Here is a 25,716-nt window from a genome sequence, read left to right on the forward strand (position 1 = left end):
AAATTCAATTTTGCATTACCTAAGCCAGGACCAAAATAATTAAGAAAAAACTTAATTTATATTATTTTTAATGATGTGTTAATATGATATTACACGATATTACATATGTATAGCTTTAAAAGATTTACAAGACAGCAACAAGGGAGCTGATCGCGATAGGAAACAGTAAAATAATAATAAGATGTGGTGATGAACATTTGGTCTTAGAATATAATTTCATCTCATATATGTTTTGCTGTATTTTTTTGCTTTAATAGAGGTCTTTCTGAAGATTATAAAGTATATAGTATGTAAATGAATGTGAATGTAAGATACTCTGTGGAATAATATAAACGTGAAATATAGTCATCCTTGATTTTTCATTAATGGAATATTTTTATCAGTCTGACTATATATTCTCTTCATTAGAAAAATATTTTTAAAAATCTGTTACACGATTTTAACATCATGAATATAAGAAGAAAATAAATAATTATCAATATAAATGACATGTTGATGCAGTTTTGAACATGGATCTGTAGTATCAATATAATCCAATGTTGCATGTGTAGCAAAAGGACAGAGATGTCCCAATACAACTTATTCCCTTCCGATACGATATCGATATTGCAGCCTTGAGTATTGGCCGATACCGATATCGAACCAATATGATATCAGCATGAATCAGACACACTTTTATTACTTATTTTGTGGTGTGGAATGTTAGAAAAAGCTTGATCAAGTGATGCTACTCAAAGAGAGAACAATAATCAGCAACAGTAGGTATGAGAAAAACTGACCCATTTATTATTAACCAATTGGTTGCATACATTTCAACCTTCAACAATATATCTACGGTATTCTACAATTGAATAAATATAATAATATATATATATATATATCAGAGATTTTAGGTGCAGTCTGATAAAATACGATATTAGTTTTCTGGCTGATATTGGACTGATATCTGATATCAATATCAGATCGGGACACCTCTACATAAGGATAATATTAATAATTAAAAATATTTTGAAGGTTATTTACTTTTCTTTCGACTCACAGGACCAACTACCACTGATGTGTCGTTTTTGGCTCACATTTGTATATTTGGAATATATTATATTATATTATATTCAAATGAATATTAGGTTGTGTGTTTTTCCTCCTATACAGAGACTATAACCAAGCTCCATGTTGCAGTGTTCTGTAAGGACAGGACACTGGTCATCAGGGTGTGGCACAGCAGTGTTTTTAACCCGTCCTGTCTGATCTGTCATCTGGGTTAGGAAGTGGACCAGTCCACAGAATGATACCCAGGCATGTGAAATTCCCATTTATGAGTCTCCCTTCCGCCTGAGACACTACAAACATGGCTCGGCTGTCCACACGCTGAGAGCTCCGTGCTTTGTTTACCAGCGGGGTTCGTCGGTGGGGTGATGCCCTGTTTATGGGACAGATGGGCTTTTGTTGTGAGAGACCCACAACTGCTTTACCACCACCACCACCACCATGACCTCCAGCGTCAGACGTAGAGGGGCTGCGTGCGGGTGGGAGTTGTCTGCCGAGACGCATTGTTGTGTTGGGGGATGATCCGCCTGTGCTACTGCTGCTGTTAGCCACTTCTGCTCGGCTGCAGCTAACCACTCACTCCTGCCCATGAATGGCACTCACGGCTAGAAACAGCCACTTTTTTGTAGGATTTACCATAGAAACCACACAGACACCAGGCAGGCACTATTGTCTGTTAATATCCGATCGAAACAGCCTCATATCGCCCCTTGGATGAGAGCGCCGTACTCGGACTCAGCAGGCCGCGCTGCCGTCGCTTTTCACGGCTGCTGGCTAGCTACTGCTAATCTGCTCGTCAAACTAAGGTTTGTGCCTTTTACCTTTTCACTTCTTTTTCAATTCTCATTTGGCGGTTATAAAACAGCAACAAAATAGCTATTCAAAACAGTTTAGGCCAAAGAATACTAAAAATAGTATTTGCGTGGTTTTAAAGGGCTTTTGTTTTGTTTGAGGCCATTAGCATTCCGTAGACAGTGATGGTTTGTGATTTATCTTCCCCCTCATAGTTATATGACTAATGTTACTTATAAAAATGAACTCAATTTCTTTTTCATTTAATGGGTATTGTATGTGTTTAAAATGGGTAAACTGTCTACCTGTAAGTGCCCTGTGTGGCGATTCAACTGGTTATAATTGTGAGTGGTGATTTACTTCCGGTGTAGTGAAAAATAATCCTTCGCGTGAAAGCCTTATACAGGCGCATGCGCACTAATATCGTAGTAAATATTTACACGTATGCGTACAATATTTTGCTACCTTAAATTTTCCTATGATGATAAACCCTAATTCTAACCCTAACCCTAAAAATTAAAGATAAGATTACCTTTTTTCAACATGACGGATGCGCATGCGCAGTTCTCCAGGTGCGCATGCGGTAGGTTTATTCGACACTGCACCGGCTACGTCCGAGATTTGAGAAAAAACAAAGTAGGCATATCGTTCCTCAGTTATGTAAATTATCGGTTAGTTTAGTTTTTATTTTTGTCATACAGATTAAAAAGAAGCTGTAACAACTTTTGGTGATCAAAATCAACCAAGTAAAAATAGAAATAAAAAATAGATTCAGGTGTTTGATGTATATCTTGCAATGTTAATTTATGTCGCCCACGAACACGTTTAAGTTACTGCAAAGTGGATTAATGTGTTTTTCGAGTTGTGTTTGTCGGGCTATCAAATTCCGTTACTACTAGCGACCAGCGACGCTAACGGAAATAGGTCACCATTTAGAGTGGTACCCAAGCCAATCATAACACCCTACACTTTTTAAATGCCCCTACTCATTTAATACAGCCATAACTATCTAATTATTCATCCTTAAAACGATTGTTTTTTTTAATATAAAGCACTGGATGTGGCAGATTTTTAATAATTTCTCGATGTTTTAAAGTTGCTTTTTGCTCATTTTTAGTCAACAAGTGTTTGTTGAGTGTGTGTTGCTGATCCAGGTGATGCCAATTATAATTTAGGGTTCCAAAATGTCTGTGTTAGATCTATGGAATTAAAAAAAACAGTTACAACATGCATTTCTAGTTTGTAGGGGTTCGCTATTGGTTAAAATATTTTATTATTCAAAGATATGCACAGTCTTTTAAACAAATATCTTTGAAGCAGTAAAAAAAAAAAGTATTTAATATCAAAGTACTTGTCTTTTGCTTTTATTTTGTTTTTGTGAAAATAAGAGAAAAGTTACATTCACTCTGAAGGCTCCAGCTTTTAGAAACAAGTTCGGATGAACTACGGCCTAGCTCGCAGAACGTCTCAGCTCAAAATAGCATGCACCATGTTCCAAGAATTCAATCAAATGACTCGGTTCCACCTAGTAAAAAAACTGGCACCCCCATTGCACATACGGTGTAGAGCCCCATTTAAAAAAAAAAAAAAAAGGTCTTGTCATATTTATTCATAGAGTATTCTTTCTTAATTTCATGGAAATAAAAAAAGTGGGAAGTAATTATTGAACTTATGTAATTTTAAAACAGAAAAATGCTGCTTATGTGGTTTTTGATATTTTGTGTATTTCTGTTTTGGTGTTAAGTCAGTAAAACAAAATAACCACATTTATTTGTGATTTTGATTTGGTTTTAAAACAAAATAACCAAAGAATGAAGAGTACATGGATTATTTTGCTGTCAGTCTTTTGTTGTTAAAAATGATCTTTTATTAATCAAGTCTTAGCACAGTGGAAATTAGGACAATATACACTTCAGCACCAAACACTGACACTGGTTATTGGGGCTTTTAGCGAAGCAATTGCAATAATTTATATTGAAGGTGTTGTTTTTAATACATCTATTTATGTTCTCAAATAAGCAAGTCCAACACAACACCATCTTTGCCCACTCCTAATGGACAGCATGTTTTTAACGTTGTGTGATTCCTAATAATGCCCTGTGGTAGAGGGTTAAATGAACATTTGCTCCAATAACTAATGAAATGGAAATGAAAAGGCCAAACATTGTTGTAAATCACAATATTATGGTTGTTCTTTTAGCAAAGCTGTTAAAAAATCATTTTTATCACTAGTTATCCAACCATTTCTCCCATTATCTCTCCCAACAGCATCACGGAGAGCCAAGATGAAGAAGAAAGCTCGGCAGCACCGAGTGTCGGTGCCGCAGCGTCCACCGTCTCCCATCAAGCCCTCCCCCAACAAACAGATCCTGACCTACGCCCAGGCACAGCGCATTGTGGAATTTGAGTTGGACGGCCGCCTCCACCGGCTCAGCATCTACGACAGCCTGGATGTGATCTCCGACGATGACCCCATGGTGCAGGAGATGATGGAGTGCACCAGCAACAAGGAGAACGCAGACAAACCACAGCAGCAGGTCCTTCTGAGGTCTGTCAGACTCAAGAACAGTCAGGAGAAGAGAAACGCTGCATTGGGCATCACTGGGCCCAGAGAGGCAGGTGGACATCATCCCTGTGCCAACGCTGGACCAAAGCTTCCAGAGCCTAAATTTCGTACGGTGGAATATAACCTTCCCGCGGTCCGAAAGCGCAAAGCTGCCTATTACGAATTTACAGAAAAAACAGAGGAAGATCTAGACGAGGAGACGGAATACGACATGGACGAGGAGGATTACGCCTGGCTGGAACTGGTCAATGACAAACGGCGAAGCGAAGGTGTCAGTCAGGTGTCTCACAACGTCTTTGAGTTCCTGATCGACCGCTTTGAGAAGGAGCTGCACCTGGAGAGTCTGGACCAAGGTAGCGAGAAACAAAGTCCCATTGACGAGGATGCCGTGTGCTCCATCTGCATGGACGGGGAGTGCCACAACAGCAACGCCATCCTGTTTTGTGACATGTGCAACGTGGCGGTGCACCAGGAGTGTTACGGCGTGCCTTACATCCCAGAGGGCCAGTGGCACTGCAGACACTGCCTCCAGTGCCCCACCCAGCCCGCTGACTGCATCCTCTGTCCCAACAAAGGCGGAGCGGTGAAAAAGACGGACGACGACCGATGGGGCCACGTGGTGTGCGCCCTGTGGGTCCCCGAGGTCGGCTTCTCCAACACCACCTTCATCGAACCGATCAACGGCGTGGGCCACATCCCCCCAGCCCGCTGGAAGCTCACCTGTTACCTGTGCAAGGAGAAGGCGGTGGGGGCGTGCATCCAGTGCCACAAAGCCAATTGTTACACCGCCTTCCATGTCAGCTGTGCCCAGAAGGCCGGTCTGTTCATGAAGATGGAGCCGATTAAAGAGATCACAGAAACGGGAGAACCCACAATCTCCGTTAAAAAGACGGCCTACTGCGGAGCTCACACGCCCAACGGCTGCGTGAGGAAGCCACGCAACATCTATGATGAAGAAGAATTGTGCAAGAAAACAGACAAGAGTAAAGGAAAGCAGAAAAAGAAGAGTAAGAGCAAGAAGCCAGAGCCTGAGCAAGAGAGTGAATCAGCACCAACAGTTACTGGACCTTCGTTTCCAGCTCACAGGTATTACCTCCATCTACAATATTACTACTTTACTACGGGTGACACATCCAACTTTTTTACTTACGAAATTGTAGCCTTGAATATTGGCTATTACCAATATCAGATATCAGCACGGATCATACATACTTTTAGCATTTATTTTGTAGTATGGAATGTTAAAAAAGCATCAATCAAGGGATATTAGTCAGAGAACAATAGTCATCAACAATAGGTCTGAGATAAACGGAACCATGTATTATTAAACAATGACTTACATACATTTTAACCTTGTAAATGAAATACCCTGGAAAATGTAAATAAAAACAAAAAAAGTGAAAAATAACTACTAGTTTAACTTAAACTTAATAATATTCTACAATTGAATTGCATGAATAAAAACAAATTAGAAGACCCTGAAAAATACCCTCAAAACCAAAAAAAAAAACTAATTACCAATTCAAGTTCATTTCAGTTATTTTGTACAGTCAGTATTTAGTTCGTTTTTTCTGATACCAGACTGATTTCTGATCGGTCTGATCAATATGGAATTGGAACACCCCCATACATAACGTAATCTACAATGAGTAAAATAAACGTACCTTAAAATGAATTTAAAATCTGTTTCACTGCGAGATAATGTACTTCAACTATCGAATACAAATTGAAACATCAGGTATTAAAGGATCAAAATTAGGGATGATACGATTCGATTCACAATACTGGGTTCACGATACGATTCTCTCACGATTTATTTTACAAAATGGGACTGTAGACGACTGAAAAATATTCCTTTATTTTTTTTGGGAAAAAAATACTGTACCTTTTATTTTTCATTGTCAAAAGCATCTCTTGATAAACTATTCAAAACAATGCAATTTAACTAAAAATAAATCTTGAATGAAATAAATAAAGGAATAATACAAATGAAGAAGAAGCCTATTCATTTAAATTCTGGTTCCATAGTAAACAATGCAAAACTGCATCATAGTTATTTTTTATTTTTGAAAGTGCAACTGAAAATGTATTTTGTGCCTTAACAATTGGACTTTAAAAAAAAAAAACAGTCTGCATTGTATTTATGTCAGATAGCTGTTTGAACCAGCAGAGGGCGCTGGTACCCCAGTGGTCTGTTGGCATGCATTTATTCTAACAGTGAAGAAGAGAAGCTATGCTAGCAGACAGAGCTAATAGAAAAACGTGACTTTCACAGATATTCACGTAATATTACAGATATTCTTTCGGTGCTAAAGGGGTAAGGAATCATTTATGAACATGTTTAAGAGTAGAAGGCGGCCAGAAAGAAAGTAGTAGCATATTCCGCCCGCCGCCTCAGCATTTAAACAAGAGAACGATAAATATATAGCGCCCTCTGCTGTTTAAAAAAGTACTGCGATTCAATTTTCAGAAAATCGAGATCAACCCTGATACCTATGAATCAATTTTTAACTGCCTTACGATAAATTGTTACATCCCTAATCAAAATCCAACATGTTTCGTAAATCTTTTTAAATTACAGTTTAAAAAAAGGTTAAATCCAAATATATTCTTTGCAGAACTTTAACTTAAGAGGTAAAAATGGACATTTTTGTGCTCTCTGTGTAACAGTTTAATTTCAGTCAGCTGTACTGAATGGGCTTTAATTTGAATTCACGTTTTCTATCATGCTTTTTTTTTAATGCGTCTGGATTGAAAATATTTAATAAAATAAGAAGTGTAACACCATGTTAAAGCTGTAATTTCCCTCTAAATTCTGCCCAGTTTGGTGTATTTGATGTTTCCCCTCCTAAGAACCAGTTCAATGAAAAAGCTCTCTCCGCTCTTTAAACAGCATTGATCCTCAGTGTAGAAGTGTCTAACCTTTGGAAAGGCTTAACAGGCCATTGTTTGCCTCCATGCCCTCCAGGTTACAATCCATTCTGAACCAGGTGTCGGTTCAAAAGAAGAAAGCCTTTGTGGAGCTAGTCTTAAATTACTGGACACTGAAAAGACAATCCAGGAATGGGCTGCCCCTCATCAGACGCCTTCAGACAAGCCTGCAGTCCCAGAAGAACACACAGCTGGTTTGTTCCTCTGTCAGTCAACCACACGGGACTCTTTAAGTCATCTTTTTACCTTTCCCAAAGTCACAACTAGTTTAGACACTTGTATGCATGTTAGTTTGTAGAAGGTTCTGGTCATAAAATGCTTGGAATTCAACCTTTTTGTATAAAACTTCATCTCCAGAAGCAGAATGAGGAGGAAAGCAGGGCGTTGAAAGAGCAGCTGAAGGAGTGGCACCGCCTCCGACATGACCTGGAGCGAGCCCGACTGCTGCTGGAGCTCATACGCAAGAGGGAGAAGCTCAAGAGGGAGGAAGTAAGGGCGTTAGCATCCAAGCATGCACAGCTGCTGCTGCTTTACTAGGGTGGTCCAAAAATATAAACTTTAAGGAAATTTTTCTCCACAACTTTCATTTTGTTCTATGCACGCCTACTTACATTTATGCCAATTTTTTAGGTTGACTGGTGAATATTTAGAGGTCACTCAAAGGGATCATTTTTGGTTGTACAATGTTTATACATAGAGGTGTCCCAGTCCGATATTGATATCGGTCCAATATCAGCCAGAAAATGGATATTGGATTTTATCAGACTGCATCTAAAATCTCCAATATAAGCGCTCCGATAAGTTTTTGTTGTTTCTGTCCCCACCCTCAGTTGTTCCCACCATATACTGACAGTGAAAACTAACTGAAGTGAACTTAAATTGTGGACTATTGTTCTCTGTTTGAGTAACATCACTTGATCAAGCCTTTTCTAACATTCTACACTGCAAAATAAGTAATAAAAGTATGTATGATTCGTGCTGATATCGTATTGGATTGATATCGTATCGGCCAATACGCAAGACTGTAATATTGGTATTGTATCGAAAGTGAAAACGTTGTATCGGGACATCCCTAGTTATACATTGGTTAATCACATTTGTTATGCAATAATTTCACATTTTAAGTGATGATCATTAGCAGCAATTGTATATTTGTCATTTTAAAGTAGCAATGTTTTTTGGACAATTTCCCCTTATGTTGGATTATGGGGTTAAATTGTGGGGCATTGAATGACCTCTAAACGTGTCTCGATCTGCTCTATTTTTGCACTGCATCTTTTGTTCATGAGATGAAACATTTTTAAACTTTTGGAGCTGGTTTACACTAAACTTGTTTTTTTCCATTATATCGCGGACCACCCTAATGTTTGCACTTTCACTCTGACCTGTTTCAGATTAAACTACAGGAGACGCTTCTGGAGATGCAGCTGACACCTTTTAGCATTTTGCTGCGTGCCCTACTGGACCAGCTCCAGACCAAAGACCAGGCCAGGATCTTCATCCAGCCTGTGGATGTCAGCGAGGTGAGGATCAGGAAGTGGGTCAACTTCAGAAGGGTTAAACACTGAACTATCACATCTTGCTTTGCTCCTTGAAAGCAATTAAATCCACTCCTTTGTTGCATTTATTTGTTTTTTACAACACTATTTGTATTGATTTTTGAACAACAGTTTTACACATACACATTGTACACACGGAATGATTTATTCCCATGGACAACCAACATATGAAACACAGACAGGTTTGCAAATTAAAATAAAATGCTTAACATACACTTCTTGTGTACATACACATGTAGATTTGAAAAATAAAAAATAAAACTAGAATAGAAAAAAAAAAAAAAATAATAATTAAAGAAAAATGAATATCTTTGAATGGAGAGGCTCAAAGTTCTACATTAGTCTATATCTGGCATTATAAAGTAATGTGGGAACTGCAGAGGACCAACTCCTCATCCCCAGGTTCTTCTGTCAGGTCTTGTTGCATTTCTTAAGGTTAAAGTCAAATATTCACACACTACATTTTTCTGGAGCTGTTAACACATTTCATACACCAAAAAGCACAATGAACAGACAGCTGCTGGGTGCTGTCACATGTGCTCCTGTGACCACAGTGACTGTGATAGTTAATCACCCCCCTCCTCCCATCCCCCCACCAACATAGATTAGGTCAGACATTCCTTCAAGGAGGAATGTGTAACCCGAGATCAAGGTTCACCTCAGCCTTTTAAACACACATGAAGTATGGCAATGCATGCCCGGCTAGCTCAGTCGGTAGAGCATGAGACTCTTAATCTCAGGGTCGTGGGTTCGAGCCCCACGTTGGGCGTTAGCTTTTCTTTTTAACTGTATAAAGTGCATCTAAAATCTTTGATTAATGCTAGGCTGTCGTTACCGGTAAGTGTCAATCGCTAAATTATGACACCTTTGGAGCTATGTTGGCATTTCATTGGGTTTGGTGGAGGGATCTAGTGAGGGTTACTTAGGGTTAGGGTAATGAACGACACTTAATGACAGCCTTCATGACACCTTGTTCATGCTAATGACAGGTGTCATGTCAAAATATTTTCAGTGTAAAGTCAGCATTATGTATGAAACTTCTTATCTATGAAACTTCTAGTAAAGTGTTAACAAAAAATGTCCCTGAGGTGGCCAGAAATGTGTGATATCAAAATGGGGTCACGACCCGAGAAAGGTTGGGAGCCACTGCTGCAAATCCTGCAAAGTTCTCACCTGTCGTTGATGTCCTCTCTAGGTACCAGACTATCTTGACCACATCAAGCACCCGATGGATTTCTTCACCATGCGGCAGCGCATTGACGCCCAAAAATACCACAACTTTGATGAGTTTGAGGCCGACTTCAACCTCATCATTGACAACTGTATGAAGTACAACTCAAAGGACACATATTTCTACCGGGCAGCTGTTCGCCTCCGTGACCAGGGCGGTGCTCTGCTCAGGAAGGCCCGGCGAGATGCTGAGAGGATTGGCTTTGACCGTGAGAGTGCCATGCACCAGACAGACGCTCCTGAGATCAAAGAAGCTCCGTCGTTTAGTTGGGAGGATGGTAAAAGCTAATTATAAAGCTAGAATTAGCAGAGATGTGTGAGTGGTGTTGTAACTAATCAGTTCTTCTCCATTTCCTTCCCAGTGGACCGCTTGCTGGTCCCAGCCAAACGGGAGCATCTCTCTTTGGACACGCAGCTGCAGCAGCTCCTGGAGAAGTTTGATCTAACCTATGCCATGAAGTCCAGCCCCTCCCGCAGCAAGCGCCTAAAGCTGCTGAAAAAGACCATCAATGACGTGCGAAACGAAATGAGCCTGAAGAGGACGCTGCCTTCCCACCATCATTGTTCCTCTAACACACGTCCACCAAAACCAGATTTGCCTTCATCAGATCCAAGCAAGCTAAAAGAGGAGAGACCGAAGCTCAACGGACACCTCCATGATGACGAGGGTACGTACGGGACAAAAACACACGACAAAACCAAGCGATGTGGCTGAAGGGAAGAAAAGTTAACGACTTCACACAATGGAAACATAATGTTAGACTAAAGACTTTGGTTGTAGTTTGTTTACCTGTGTTCACAGCTGTGACCCCAGTGTCATCAATAAGCTTGCATAGGCTCACCTTGCTTTTGCTGAGTCACTCATAAGTGGGTTGGGTTTGTTACAGTAGGAGGTGTGAAAAAATATACACAAAGGCAGAGTTTGGAGGATCTCTGGACAGTATTGTTAGTAATAACTCAGCTTTAACCCAGCCTTTCTCAAAGTGTGGGTCATGAGCACCATCTAGTGTACAGTGTGGTGACATGGCAACTTTTCATGTTGTAAAGATATAACCAATTCCTCTAAGTTGACGCAAGGAACTTCATTCCTTTGAATAGAATAAGAAAATAAAGTGAAGAGAAAAAGATGCGAGTAAAGGTTTGACTTTAGGCTGTAGATGATCTGCTGTTATATTTCAGAGGACATGTAGTCTTAGTTGGTCCATAGGTTGTTATGTGTTAAGAATTTTCCCCTGTTTGAAAAATTATAGAAACACTCGGTTTGACTCTGCAAAAAAAAAAAAAAATCTATATTATTATTATTATTATTATTTTAACAAAAAGATGTAAAAAAAAAAGGACGAACTTAAATAAATAAGATCAGTAAGGTACATTTAAGAAAACACACTTCACAGCAGGGTTGGGGTCAATTACATTTTTTACTCAAAATGACGTCTTTTCCCAATTACAAGTCAATTACGATTACGATGACCGACAATTTTTCCAATTACAATCATTTTTTCCCCTGAAGGTCAATTACAATTGCGTTCTCAATTAATGAAGTTCATATTCAATTAATCACAATTACTGATCCTTTAATAAAACCTATCTTTCCTCTTGTGTTAACTTTCTGTTAGCGTCTCGTATCAGTTTGAGATACTGTAGGTCGGTTTTGACCCATGTCTTACTGTAAAATACACCAAAAAATATTATTTATCATCCAATATTGTTGTTGGTGCAGCAGTTTGAACCTTTTTTGTGTCGTATACCCCTCCATTTCACTTTTCTTTTTTTTTAAATGGTAAAATGATTCCCAAGGATAGTAAGAAAACTTGATATGAAACTTATTTTAATTATTACGCATGTGTAAGCCATAAAACTGTAACATGGTTCCCCTGTTTTGCATTTAATGAATTATTATTCATGCCAATTACAATTACAAAGTCAATTATATGAACTAAATTACAATTCAATTGTGATTACAGCAGCAACATATTTTTAAATTACAATTATAGTTATGTCATTATTGTAATTATTTACCAATTACACGATTACAATTATAATTGACCCCAACCCTGCTTCACAGTGGGGGTTTTTTCTGCATTTTGAATATTATGTTTATTAAGTTTAGGTTCTTTAAAAAAAAATAATAATAATAATTAAAAAAAAAAATTTAAATTTATTTTAGCTTTTTTTTCCTCTGCTCAACAGGAGACAAGTCCCTTCCTCCGACTTTGGAGCTCTCCAATGGAATGCCCCCGCTCATCCACTCAGATGCAAACTCAGAGCCCCCCACGCTCAAACCCATCGACGCTGTGCCTGAGCGTGACTACGAACCTCACGCTAAGCAACTCAGGTTGGACGTAGAAATCCCAGAGCTACTTCCTTCTGCCCCGCGTCTAAACGGACACTCCTATGAAGGCCTGCAGACTTCTCTGCTGGAAGGCGACGTCAGCGTGGTGGCCATGTCCACCTTCGCCGAACCTTCTGGCCCAGTCAGCCGCCGGACTGCCGTCCTTTTCAGTAAGTCAAAGGCTGCCACGCCGAGCAAGCTGGAGAAACGCAGAGACGAGGATGCTGAAGGCATCAGCCAGGAGGAAGAGGACGATGGAGCACAGCTTGGCTCTAAGTCCTTCTTATCAGTGGTTATACCCAGGCTGGAAACGCTGCTGCACAGCAAGAAGAGGAAGCACAGCGGCAGCAGAGACAGTGAGGAGGAGGAGGAGGAGGGGGAGGAGGAGGAGGAGGTGGTGGGGGTGGGGAAGGAACAGGTGGAGGAGGATGGAAAGTCTCCTCTGAAAAGACTCGACACTGGTAAGTTTCTGTTTGATTTTGGGTCATTTCAACAAATGGCCCATACACCTTGGTCTGAAAATGTTTTACCAATTGTTCATTAACTCTCCAATAAGAATACTGTAAATGTTCAGTTTGATTAGATTAATACTTTTTGAAATATGGCCAATTTAGTGACGGAGGTATGTGTCGATTTGAGCACGTCATTTTTCTTCCATTTTTAGCCTCCACTAAAGAATAAAACAATCACTCTGGAAACTCATAATTATCAGTTAGTAAATTCATAATTATTTGACAGAAAGTCATTATTATGAGAAAAAAAATTTTAATGTAAAGATTCAAAGAAACATACAAAAATGTGAATAATTTAGCAATAGAAAGACTTATTTGTTTCCACTATTTTCTACACTATGTACCATGTGTTGAATTCTAAGAACTGAATAAATAGCCAAAATATGTTTTGATTCTTGAATAAGTAATTGAATTATTATTCAAAGTGTAATTAAGAATGGTAACAGTCAGTGTCGGTAGACTGCAGCAAATACTCAGTTTGTATTTCATAATTATGATTTTACGAACTCATAATAATGACTTGTGGCGGAAACGGGCTTCCATAGGAACTACATCACGGGAAAGTGGCATTTAGTATAGTAGTTCAGCTCCACCTACTCTCTCAGAATATGTAAAAACATCTGCTATACATCCTCTGGTGGACATGCCAGATCCTCAAAATTGGAAAAAAGTTTGTTGTGGTTTTGGGCTCTAACATGTTTGACCTTCAGTAAAACTTTACATATGCCTCAGCTCCCCGTAATTTGATCAGCTTTGAGCTATGTACATAGACTGTTGTAATCACTAATGATTAGTCACATTATGCATTGGTTCTTGGGTGAGAGTTTCTTGAAATCCTAAAAAAACAACTTTTATTTACTATTGTCATAGGCCCATAACTGCATGTGGGAATGTAAGAAAAAAAGCTGATCGCTATTTTAATTTATAATATAAAGATTACTTATTGATTTTTTTTTTTTCTTTTTGTGACTTTGGGTTATTTCACCACTCGCGAATATTGACAATCCTTTCCATGAGGTCATTGTAGCTTTGCCTCTCTGTGCCTCACAATAATAATAATTATTTTATTTATTTAAATAAAGCAAACAAAAAATATTTGGTGTTAGTTTTTCCATTGTAACATTAAAAATATAAATACCATTGCATGCGAAAAACATTTATTTTTGAAGACGCAAGATTCTGAACAAATTTATCCTTTTCTGTTTTTAATAATAATAATGCATTTTATTTATGGGCGCCTTTCAAAAAACCCAAGGACACCTTACAAGCAGAGTTAAACATAGCAATAAAAACATAGAATTACAAAGCAGCAAATATAAAACATTGGGGTGATTTTTCCTTCCAAATATGTATATCTATAATCATTCTTCGGCTCTGGTCTTTCTCAGGCCTGTCGAGTAGTTTCCTGAAGCTGGACAAGGAGAAGGAGCACGAGGAGGGCAGGAGAAACATTCGACCTGTGGAGCCGAGAAGACGCTGTGCCTCAGAGTCGTCCTTCTCCTCCTGTAGCAGCCTGCAAACAAGCACCGGGTACTAAACGCATCACTGTGCTAAACACATCCTCTTTCAACCACCGTGGCACCAATTCCACTTTCTAGCTTTTAGCTTTGGTGTTGTGCTGAGTGTGTGTTTGTGTGTGTGTGCGTGTGTTGCTTTCAGCAGCATCCTCAGTCTTCCAAAGTGTGGGAAGGGAAAACCTGCCCTGGTCCGGAGAAACACTGTGGATGAGAAAAGCGAACTCATCGCCTGCATCGAAACAGGGAACTTTGCAAAGGCGGCTCGCATCGCTGCCGGTAACTCCATCACACTGGCATGTAGACGCATGTGTGGGCGGGGGGGCGGGGTTTATTATTATTTAGCAACCTCTTGTAGTGATATAAACAATTTAAAACACTTAGAAAGCAAAAAGAAAGCTTGGATCACTTCTTTACTCTTTATTGACGGTCAATTCAAATGAACAAAATTGAGCCTATTTATTCATTTAAATAAATCATGTGATTTTTGCTCTACCAATTAGCAGAAATCTTGTCAGTTTATTATCATCCATAGAATAAAAGGGCTCAATAACATTTTAAAGGCAGATTTAGGTTAGACTCCTTTGATCGCAGCTTTATTTTTTAGCTTTTGTGTCTTAAAATGCAAAATAAAATACAATACAACCCCCCTCAAAAATAGAATTAAAAAAACAACTTTATATCGGAAAAAGCAAAGAAAAAATGCGTTTCAGTGACAGGCGTATAAATGATGTCATAATTTAGTTTGACTAATAGCTAAAAATGGTTATTTCCTTCTTCACAGGTAGATTGAAAAAAAGTCAGATCCTATTTTTTTCTTTAAATGCATGTTAATAATCGCACTTGTGTTAAATAAAATGATCCATTTCCTTTTAGCCAAAATAAATGAGTTTCTGTAGCTGTATCTTTTAGCTGATGTTGAGCTGCAACACGATCAGAAAAGTGATTAAAACGATAATTTTGAAACTAAGGTCAGACACAAAGATCAGGATTAGTATACACTTTAGGAAACTTTAAACGACACATTCATGACGTAGAAATCCAACAATATGTTATTTTTATCTGTAAATCAAAGGTGTTTTGACTCCTTTTTTGCCCTAAACACAAACATCTGTTGCTTTTGCAAAGTTAAACTTCTGCAATCAGATGTTTTACTTCATTAAAATACAAAACCACAAGATCTGTTAAAGAGTCACTCATAAATGATAAATATTAGACACATTACACATCACTAGTGCTCATATCAGGCCATAATAAGCATGTAAACATTACGGTGTAACTAATAATTATTTTCAGCATGTTTGATTTTGTGCTTCCTGTAAAAAATGACAACTTTTTAGTAAAATGTGTAAAAACACATTTTTCTGCCTAAACTTGCTGACAAAGTGTCACCTCACACATCTTCCAGCTAGTGTTCATGCACACTTGTAACGCGCAGGGTTGGAAATCAACGGCAGCTGCGGGCCAACGTCCTGTGGCGTTTGGCACTGAGAGGAAAGTCTTTGTGCTCCCTCTCAGCATCTGGACACCCGCGCCTCATCTCCAAACCTGATTTGGCTAATTAAAAGCTCCAAATGGCTGCTAAATCTGAATATCTGTCTTTCACCACGCTTCCCAAAGTTGATTTCTCACCCTGCTGTCGCCGTGTGCTCCAGCACTCCCAGCATGGCTTTTTGAACTGTGTTTCCGTGTGCTACACATAACGGTTTGGTGTTGTCTCCGCTTCCATAGAGGTTGGCAACAGCAATATTTGGATGCCCGCTAGTGCTGCAACAGTTGCATTGGAACCCCTAAAGCTAGTTTGGGCCAAATGTAGTGGATACCCTTCCTACCCTGCCTTGGTGAGTGTTGTTGGGAGAGAGCATGACATCCTCTGACTCAACTTTTGTTGCCACCTTTTAAATTTGGAATGAACTGAAATCCAAATGTGATTATTCCGACCTACGGGACAAAATGTAAGTTTTTCTGCAGCGTTCACTGCTTTCAAACTGGTGCGTTAATATTTGAATTGCACCACTAGGTGGCAGCATTCCTCTCTAAATGTCTGCATGCTAGGACAAATGAAAGGTGGATGTGTGCACGCCAGTTCATTTTCATTGATGGTGTAGAGCTGCCTTTTTAAAAATGTATTTATTTCCTGTCCTAATACCGTATACGTGCACGTGTGTGTGTGTGTGTGACCGTCTCCCACCCTGTTGCTCACAGATCATCGACCCCCACATGCCTCGCATGGGCTGCCAGCACAACGGGGTGTCCATCCCCATGCCTCCCATGGACGTGCTCCGCATCGGGGAGCAGATGCAGTACAAAGCCGAGGAGAAGCTCTACCTCGTGCTCTTCTTCGACAACAAGCGCAGCTGGTGAGCCACGCGCTCAGTGGGAGGGATTTAAACTCAGGCCTCATCATGACTCAGCTCATTTCTGATCTATGGAGGCTCCGTTGGTGTGAGATAACTAATGAGATGGTTACAGATGGGTGGAAAATCCACTGGAGGACGCATCTCAAATGCATTTAAAGTCAGTTTTTAACTCGTTATTTAGAGCTCATTTCATATGGGATTTTTGGGGCCGATACTACTAATATTGGGGGTTATAAAAAATTGATAACCAATATATTGGCCAGTATATGAAATAAGAACCTTGATTATACTGAACATGAAGATAAATCAATATAATACCAAAATCTGATTTAAGAAAAGAAGCAAAACATAGATAGATAGAAGGAGCGTGGTCAACACTGGTGGTTTGTGACACAAGAAGACCCCAAAAACACCGTTCTCATTGGGGTCAGTTACACCTGTAATCGTGTAATTGATAATTAATTACAATTATGATGTCATAATTGTAATCATAATTTCATTGTAATTGTAATTAGCATTAAAATTCTACAAAAACTGTTAAAAACAATTTAATTAAATGCAAACCTGGAGAACCATGTGAGATTTCTATGGCTAACACATACATAGTTAATAATTAATATATGTTTCATATCAACAGTTTCCCACTACCTGTCAGTTCTCTTGGGGATCATTTTACTATTTAAAAAAATTGAAATCTCGGGGTATACGAAATGAAAAATGGCTCAGACGCCCACATCAAAAATATTAAAACCAATATTTTCATTGATTAGGAAGCTTAACAGGGTAGCCAAGAGATGAAAAATAAATTAGATGATAGATCATATTTTTCACTGTATTTTACAGCTGATTTGTTAAGATTGAGCCGTTGATGCTAACACAAGAGAAAGGTTACGTTGTATGGGGTTATTTATTTCAAGCTCAGTATTTGTGATTAATTGTAATTAACTATAATAATTAACTAATATTTGTAGTTCGAAAAAAATTTCGGTCAGTGTAATCGTAATTGAGAATGTATACTTGAAGATGTAATTGTAATTGATCCCAACCCTAGCCAATACCAACGTTTAACTGTAATATTGGGTTTTAACCCATAGAGGGCAGTCACTCTTACATTTTTACAACAAAACATGCAAAATTTTAATATATTGAATAAAATGTCAAAAGTTGGAAGAGAATCACTGAACAAGACTACTTCATACCCAAATGCATTTGTTTTCAGCAGGAAAAAGTGTTTTTTTTTTTGTTTAGTTCATTTTTAGTTAAAAACTGTCAACCTAATAATAAATAACAAAAGTCAAACTAGGGCAAACAAACTTGTGCAAACTGTATTTCCATAATACCAGAGGTATAAAGAGTACTCATATATACTGTATATAGAAGTATTGTTAGTTGATTTAAATTGTACTCAAGTACAAGTAAGTCATACATAAAATACACATGTACAAATAAAAAGTAGCTCAAATAAATAGTACTCAAAGTAAAAATGATTAATTACTTTCACCCCCCATGTATATTTTTGGTAATAAATCTTGCCACGGTTCCTTTGCATACAGTAAACAACTCATGTATAAACTTAAAAAGGAAGAGATTAAATCTTGCACAATCGGAACTTAAGTTATTTTCCACTAAGGCATCTGTATAAAATGAAAGGTTTGTCAAAATGTACAATTTATTGGAAATAAAAAATAATCACACAAAAACTAATTTATTCAGTAATGGTTGGGTGTAGAAATGTAATTAATGACTTTACTTCTTTTAAAACGTTCTAAAGTAAGTCACTATTGTAGTTTATAATGCAGAAAGCACAGAACCACAGAATTTCCATTCATTAAAAATGTCAACAGTATAACAAACTATTTACACAAGCCTTTATTGCACGTTTCAATGGCTAATGTACAATAATAAATATTTACTTGACTATGATCACACTGTGAATGGAGTTGTAACCAGAGGTGTAAAGAGTACTGGTATATTCTACTTGAGTAGAAGTACTGAATGGTGGATCACTCACTCATGTTCCTGCCCTGACAGGCAGTGGCTTCCTAGGTCTAAGATGGTTCCCCTGGGCATGGACAAGACCATCGACAAGATCAAAATGATGGAAGGACGCACGTCCAGCATCAGAAAGGCGGTCCAGATCGCCTTTAGCCGCGCCATGAACCACCTGAGCATCGTGCAGGACGAGCCAGTCAGCGACCTCAGTGACGTGGACTGATGGCAGCGCCACACATATAAACATTCTCCTGTACCAAATAAGCTCCCACACTCCTCAGCACCGCTGCAGGAAACCAAATGTTTACCAGACACCTGCCACACCCGCTGGTGTCTCCTCCTCCTCGTCATTCCTGCTTCTGGGAAACTCTTGCTGCTGAATTGAATGTCGATTTTCCAATTCCAGGCTTTGAATTGTCTAAAGACTCATGATTTCTTTTTCCTCTTCTTTCCTTTCCTTTATCTTTCCAAGGCTAAACTATTACAGATGGATTAATGTTCTCATTGCTCGTTCAAATTCATGGTCACTTTGTTTTCACTTCAGCTGTTTATTTTTATATTAACTCAAGCTGTTTTTGTCATTTTATTTTTTTACAGTTTTTTTTTGGCAGGTAGCCAGTCATCTATGTTGCAATTTGTTGAAAAGAAAATAACCATGCATCTTTTACACCAATCGTGTGTCTGAATGGTCAGTGTCATTTGCAAAAAAAAAAAAAAATGAACACTTTTTCTAATATATGAACTGTAAATTATCTGATGTCAACTTATTTAGCAGTTTTGACACAAATGGTTACTGTACAGGTCGTTTCTTATATTTATACTTAAGTTCTTGGCACATATGAGTGCTGTTGCGTTAGCCAGTCTTCATCAAGAACATGATGAATAAAAAGATGCCTTTGTATGAAGAAAATTAGGGCTAAAAAGTCACATTTCTAAGAAGTATGAACCCCATTTTTAAGTTATTGAAGTTTATATTGTATGCTACCATTTGGCATGAATCCTTTTTGTAATCAAATCATTTTAGTATATTTTTGTTCTTTGATATTTATATTATTTGGATGATATGGTTGGAAGTCCCTGAAGCTCATACAGTCTGTGGAGTTGTCAAGAAACCAAAAATGATGCTACCCAGAATTCTTTTTGTTTCATCAATTACTGAGATTCCCTGGAAATTGCTGCCAAAACATGATTTATTTTTTATTTTTAATGTGTTAAATTTGAATGTTACTTGACTGGTTTAAAGTCTTGTTGAGGCGGGCCAGTGTTAATTTATTGTAAAGTCTTTGCTTTACTTTACCTGATGGAAAAGCCTGGAGGGGATTCATTTTTTTTAAATCACTTTAAGAATTTTATTTTTAGCTGTAGACATTTCATTTTATACCAGTTTTACCTCTGGGTAGCTTTGGGTAATGTTTTCATTAACCGCTTAACCAGGATGTGTGTATGTTTTAAACCAAGTCTGGGACGGTTTTTGTAACAAAGAAAAATAAACAACACATATTTGGACTTGTCTATTTTATTATTATTATTATTATTATTGCTCAATAAAGCTGCTCAATGCATTTATTAATGCTGCCTCACATTTGTAAGATCCTAAATAATCTGTGTAAATTGTATTAAATAGAAATCTTATTAGAAAAATCGGAAATGAATGTTGGACGTAACATGTTTTGACCATAAAGACTATAAAATACCCTGAAATAGGTCAAATCATGCCAAAATAAAAATCAACTTTTTGTTATAGAAGAAATGTGTGTTTCTCAAATGGAGGTACGCAACTACAGGGGGTACGTGAGAGAGAGAGTGGAAAATTAACAAATGTGAACATGAAAAATATGGGGTTTATAATGTTTATGGTTAGCTAAAAAAATATAATCATAAAAATGGTGATGGAAATAAAAATACAAAGGTCACAGTCTTGTTCCCAAACTAGGGTGGAGATGTAATAAATAAACAAATCTATTCTGGAGGCAATTGATCAGTGTTTTTCTACCTTGGGGTCGTGACCCAACGTGGGGTTGTCTGGAATTTAAATGGTTTCGCCTGAAATGTCTTGAAAAAAAATAAGTACTGATTAAAAATATATTATTTAAATTTAAAGCAAAATTTGAACTGTATTCTGTATTATTTAAAACAAATACTGTATATACAAATATATCTGAGCTGGTGCAACTTGTCACTAATCTTTGCTGCTCTGTAACACATTTAAAACAAACAGAAAAGTGTCTTTGGGGTCTCCTGAAAATGTTGATATTAAAATGGGGTCACGATCCAAAATACGCTGGGAACCACTATGCACAATACTGTTTAATTCCACTTATTTACTAAATGTATTATTATAATTATTTTAAAATGTTATCACTATTACTGGTACTCTGAGGAAGATGTTGTTGTCAGACAAAGGGGTTACTTGGATTCAGAAATAAGAGAAAGGGGGTACTTCAGCCAGGAAAGTTTGAGACCCACAGCTATATGTTTATGGGGGCTGTTTTATCTCTGTCCACAGTGGGGCGCTGTTGCTTCATATAAAACCCAGTGCTGGGCAGTGATCCTGTTCCTGTTTGCAAAGTGGTCTATACCTGAGGAGGCCACCTGCTCCTCTCAGTATTCAGCATGCAGTGCTGCTTCTGCCTCTGTGTTTAAATGGTGAATTCACTCAATTTAAGAATACCAATTAATGCTAAATCAACCTGAGAGACAGAGCTGCTGCTGATTGTGATTCTGAGGTGGAACCTCGTCCTATAGCTCTGGCCAACAACTCATGCTTTCTCTTTTCCCCTCAGAGTTTGGCCACAAACTAAAGGGGTTTTTACTTGTTGGCATGCTAATGCGGGTTTGGATGTTCACTAACGGAGATAAGGGTGTGTGGGCTGGAGTTTGAACCTGCACGTTACACTTGCGGTGCCTTGTGAGTTCATTTTATAAGTGCATTTTAAAGGGCAACTTCGAGTCACGTCTCCGATGCAAATTTGGCTGAAAAACTGCTGCAATCTGCAGTCTGCTTAAGCCAATACTGCTTTTGTTACTGTGAGCGACCGGTATTCAGAGAAGTAAGGCAGGTTTATGAGAAATAAATAAGCCTGGTAATGCAGAAAGCCACCTTGAAGACACTTTGAAAGACATCTCCCATCTTTGAAACAATAGGTGCTAATTTGGTCTGATGCAAACACACAATAACACACTGCATCCCGCTCTGCTTTTGTCTGACTGTCTTCAGCAGATACTAATTGTGCAGGGAGGTAAACACAGCAGTCAAGTGGCGAGGACGTCGAGTCAAGCGTGAATATCAATCTCACTACATCAGAGTCGTCGGATGACTTTGACAGAGTTGAGGGAGGCTCATTAGGGTGCTGTTGGTGGTGATAACAGCAGGTGGAGGGCACGGGGAACTTTAGAGAAGCCTGTAGAGCTCACCAGGTTGGAAACGTATGATCCTTTCCAAAAGTGCCACCATGCAGGGTTCAGGGTGGAAATGTTACAGCAAAGTGGGAAAATCACTATATTCATGCATCTGATTATACATATACTGTGCTCATATTTGGCTTTATGTCAACGGGCAACAAGGAAAAATGTACACTGGTGTCAGGCCTGGCAACCTTTCTCTGATAGACTCATCTCAGCTGCTATTTCAGAGCATCTAAACCCCAAATTCAACTTCTTTCTGCTCAATAAACATGCATTTGGGTGTTAAAGGGTCAGCATTATGAAAAATTCACTTTATAAAGATTTTGCTACACTGCTATACATTCCTTTCGCATCATTCAGAGGGCCAAAATTGAAAAAGTTCAGTTTCTTTCCTTTTTTGCTATTCCACATTTTGTAAATGGTCAGCTCCAAATAGGCGAGCTGGATGTTTGCCAACTTATGAGTCATAAGGAGGAAACTCCTCGTCCCGACAATCTTGGCTCCTCCTACCCTACATGAGAACGTGAGCTCCTCCCTCTCAACTACCTGCTCCCGACCAGGTTTAAGCAGCAGACGCCCTCTCATGAAACCATGTCATCATTTTGAAAGAAGTCATTTAGTGATGCTTTAAAGCACTCAACAAAGATCCACAAAAGGAAAAAGAAGTCAAAAACACTTCTGTTATACTTTTTAAAAATCTTAATATTGCTTTAATACGGTATTTTAAAAGGAAATTAAGCAACATCATGATAAATGTTTAAGTATGATTTTAAATCAATACAATAGACATTAGAATATTACGTGCTTAATGTGTCCTGTACTTTCACAGTCTCCATGTGTTTAAACCGTTAGTAATAATATGTCTGTATGCGTATCATCGCCTCCATTTACCGCACGGTATAAATGTCCATTCATTGAGGATCCAAAGATTAATAGTGAGAAAGCTGTGAATACACAGGGAGGGAGAGGCTGTTCAGGGACAGTCAGGGTAGAACGCATAAGGTTCCCCAATGACAAAAATACACTATTGCTTTTCTGGAGGTGCACGCTGTTCACCTGCACCTCGTCTGCAGTGTTGGATGTGACATCCCGCTGCGCACACAGCACCGCTGAGCTGCACCCTCTGTTCATTTGAATTTAATGTTCAGTGCTGAGTTCAACAAACACTCACAAGTCTAAAAAAAATACATCTTATTTAATTGTGTTACAGTATCTCTTAATTATTAAACGCTGACAGGTGTTAAAAACTTATCAAACTCACATGATCAGTGTGTGATCACATGCTTCAGTTGATTTCTGTGATAAATTGACTAAATAACACCATGTTTAACTCTTTACTACTTTTAAAATGTGCAAAACCACAGAAACTTTTTTTTTTCTTTTTCTCACTGCTCAGTAACAGATGACGTCACGAAGTGTTGGTCTCAGCATTGGTTTCTATTGGCTGCTCATTCATCGTAAAAGCTCTCTAATCAATCTAATTATTTATTTATTTATTTATTCAGTTCATTTCCGACATGGTTGCAATCACAGAAATTCATTTTGACATTCAGAGCAAAATCACATCATTGGTTTTTTTTTTTTTTTTTTTTTTTTGTCCTTTTGCATGCCGGAAAGGGCGACGAAAAAAAGCATTATGCTTATCCAGATCCGTCCCCTGATTTGAACACAGATAATTTTACATCAAACCTCGTTTCTTCCCTTGTCAAACATTCACATCTTCTTCATAATTTCATCTTTTCATTAACGTTTTTTTTCTAATTATTTTTTTTTATTTTTTATTTTGTCCTTTTTTATGTGATGTGTTCTCGTCTGCAGTCATTGTTCCTGTTGTTACTCCTCCTCACTGTCCTTTTTTTCCATATCTCCTCGAGCTTTCTTTTCCAGTCGTTGTTTACGTTCCTCCAACTCTCCAAACGAAAAGTTCTTCTTCTCTCGGAGTACCTTCATATCCTCTGAAAGTCGCCTGTGATCGATCTCGTGGGTCTCATGAAGACGTGCACTTAAGCTAAACACTGTCAGCTGGCTTGGCTCAGCTGGGGAGCGGCAAGCTGAGAAGAGTTTGATGGAATGGGAGAAGCCGGCTTGGCTAAACCAGGTTTAAACCGTAGGCCTGGCTATTTTAAGAACACTTTGACAAAATACCCCCCAGGTGACTACAAGCTGATCAACAAATACAAACCCACAACAAAGATGTACACTTTAACACGGTACCACGTACAACTGTGCAATTGTAATGCTAATCGAATATATTGACTAAACTGTTAGCTGAACTCGTGGTCATACATTATACAATTTAAACTTTACAGAAAAAATACATTTTTCAACTCCAACAACTTCTGGAAGGACTATACATTTTAATCTAACACCCAGGACAAGACACACAACACTGTTGTTTCAGTTCATACATAAAAAAGGGGTATTTGAGTCAATAACATCAAACACAACGCTTTTCTCCATTCAATCTGAATATTGACTGGTGAGGAAAAGGAAGTGCAGTGTCATACATTACTCAGTTCGGTTGCTCCCCCTGCTGGTGTCTCCTGCTAACTACATCCAGATTTTTGCCTCATAGATCCTGGTTTAGCTTTGCTAGCCACAAGCGCCTCCTTTCCCCTGATAACTTGTGAGATTATTCTCCCTGATTTGTTATGATTTTTGGCAATCTATGAAACTCCAAATGTATCTCACTGTTTGACCGATTGGTACAGCCAAAAACACGGCAATAGTTCACCATTCCGTCTCGAAATTTGGGATTTTCTTGTCTGCGTCCTGTTCGTAGACCTGCTGCTTTATCTCCAAAATGGCGACTTCCGGGTTGATGACGCGATAGATGACGCGCTGTGGAAACCCTCTATGAAGAGCAGATTGTGCTCTAATCAGAGGGTTCATCAACCAATGACTGTACAGTATGTGACACATCGTGTGCGTATTTCCGTCTGTCTCTGTGTGTGCGTGAATGTGCTTGTATTTTTTGTTGCTGTGTGTGCGCGTCTTCCTGGTTTATGTGAGTGCGATTGTAGTAGTTGAGTAGAGCTCAGCTGTCACTGCCCAGCACTGTGGGATGACCTGACTGGGCGTGTCTTATCTACTCCAGGTGTAACGCCCCCGCTCCCCCTAGTGGCAGGTCAGCAGAAAGCAGGGGTTTAGTTACTCTTTAATATTAATTAATACAATTTTGATTTTATGTAACATTTTAGACATATAAAACCAACATTTGACTTGCATGTAAAAGAGAGGAAAATGAAGCAACTTTCTTATAATTAAACAACTTTAAAACAACATAAGAGCCTTGTACCTTAAAAACACATCTGACAGGTTGGCCAAAAGCCTGCCTGAGTAAAAATAATTTGAGCCATTTCCAAAAACACATTGCAGGGTCAGAAGATTTAAATGATTAAAAAAGCAACAACAAAAAACCCAAAAACCATTACTCACAAGATACAATATTAGCCAAAATGCAAAAAGTGTACTCC

At 38.5% G+C, this 25,716-nt stretch overlaps 1 protein-coding gene and 1 non-coding gene across 2 annotated transcripts; both read left to right on the forward strand.

The window, feature by feature from the left end:
• The first annotated feature begins 1,252 nt into the window (after positions 1-1,252).
• LOC114464858 (bromodomain-containing protein 1-like) lies at positions 1,253-20,341 on the forward strand. The gene is made up of 13 exons (XM_028449483.1): positions 1,253-1,853; positions 4,108-5,491; positions 7,374-7,530; positions 7,694-7,825; positions 8,731-8,859; positions 10,091-10,403; positions 10,488-10,793; positions 12,316-12,918; positions 14,358-14,499; positions 14,629-14,762; positions 16,215-16,324; positions 16,689-16,843; positions 18,875-20,341. Exons 2-13 carry the CDS (start codon positions 4,125-4,127, stop codon positions 19,056-19,058), a joined length of 3,732 nt encoding a protein of 1,243 aa, XP_028305284.1. The 5' UTR covers positions 1,253-1,853; positions 4,108-4,124; the 3' UTR covers positions 19,059-20,341.
• trnak-cuu (transfer RNA lysine (anticodon CUU)) lies at positions 9,592-9,664 on the forward strand. The gene has a single exon. It is a non-coding gene; the product is annotated as a tRNA-Lys (tRNA).
• Positions 20,342-25,716: the final 5,375 nt, after the last annotated feature.

The sequence above is a fragment of the Gouania willdenowi genome, chromosome 6 (assembly GCF_900634775.1).
Source record: "Gouania willdenowi chromosome 6, fGouWil2.1, whole genome shotgun sequence".
NCBI lineage: Eukaryota > Metazoa > Chordata > Actinopteri > Blenniiformes > Gobiesocidae > Gouania > Gouania willdenowi.

Excerpts from the sequence above, each read along its gene's own strand:
- LOC114464858 (XM_028449483.1), top strand. The coding sequence starts at position 4,125 with ATGAAGAAGAAAGCTCGGCAGCACCGAGTGTCGGTGCCGCAGCGTCCA. Across the intron at positions 10,404-10,487 it reads GTCGTTTAGTTGGGAGGATG|TGGACCGCTTGCTGGTCCCA; the intron begins GTAAAAGCTAAT and ends TTTCCTTCCCAG. Across the intron at positions 16,325-16,688 it reads ACCCTTCCTACCCTGCCTTG|ATCATCGACCCCCACATGCC; the intron begins GTGAGTGTTGTT and ends TGTTGCTCACAG.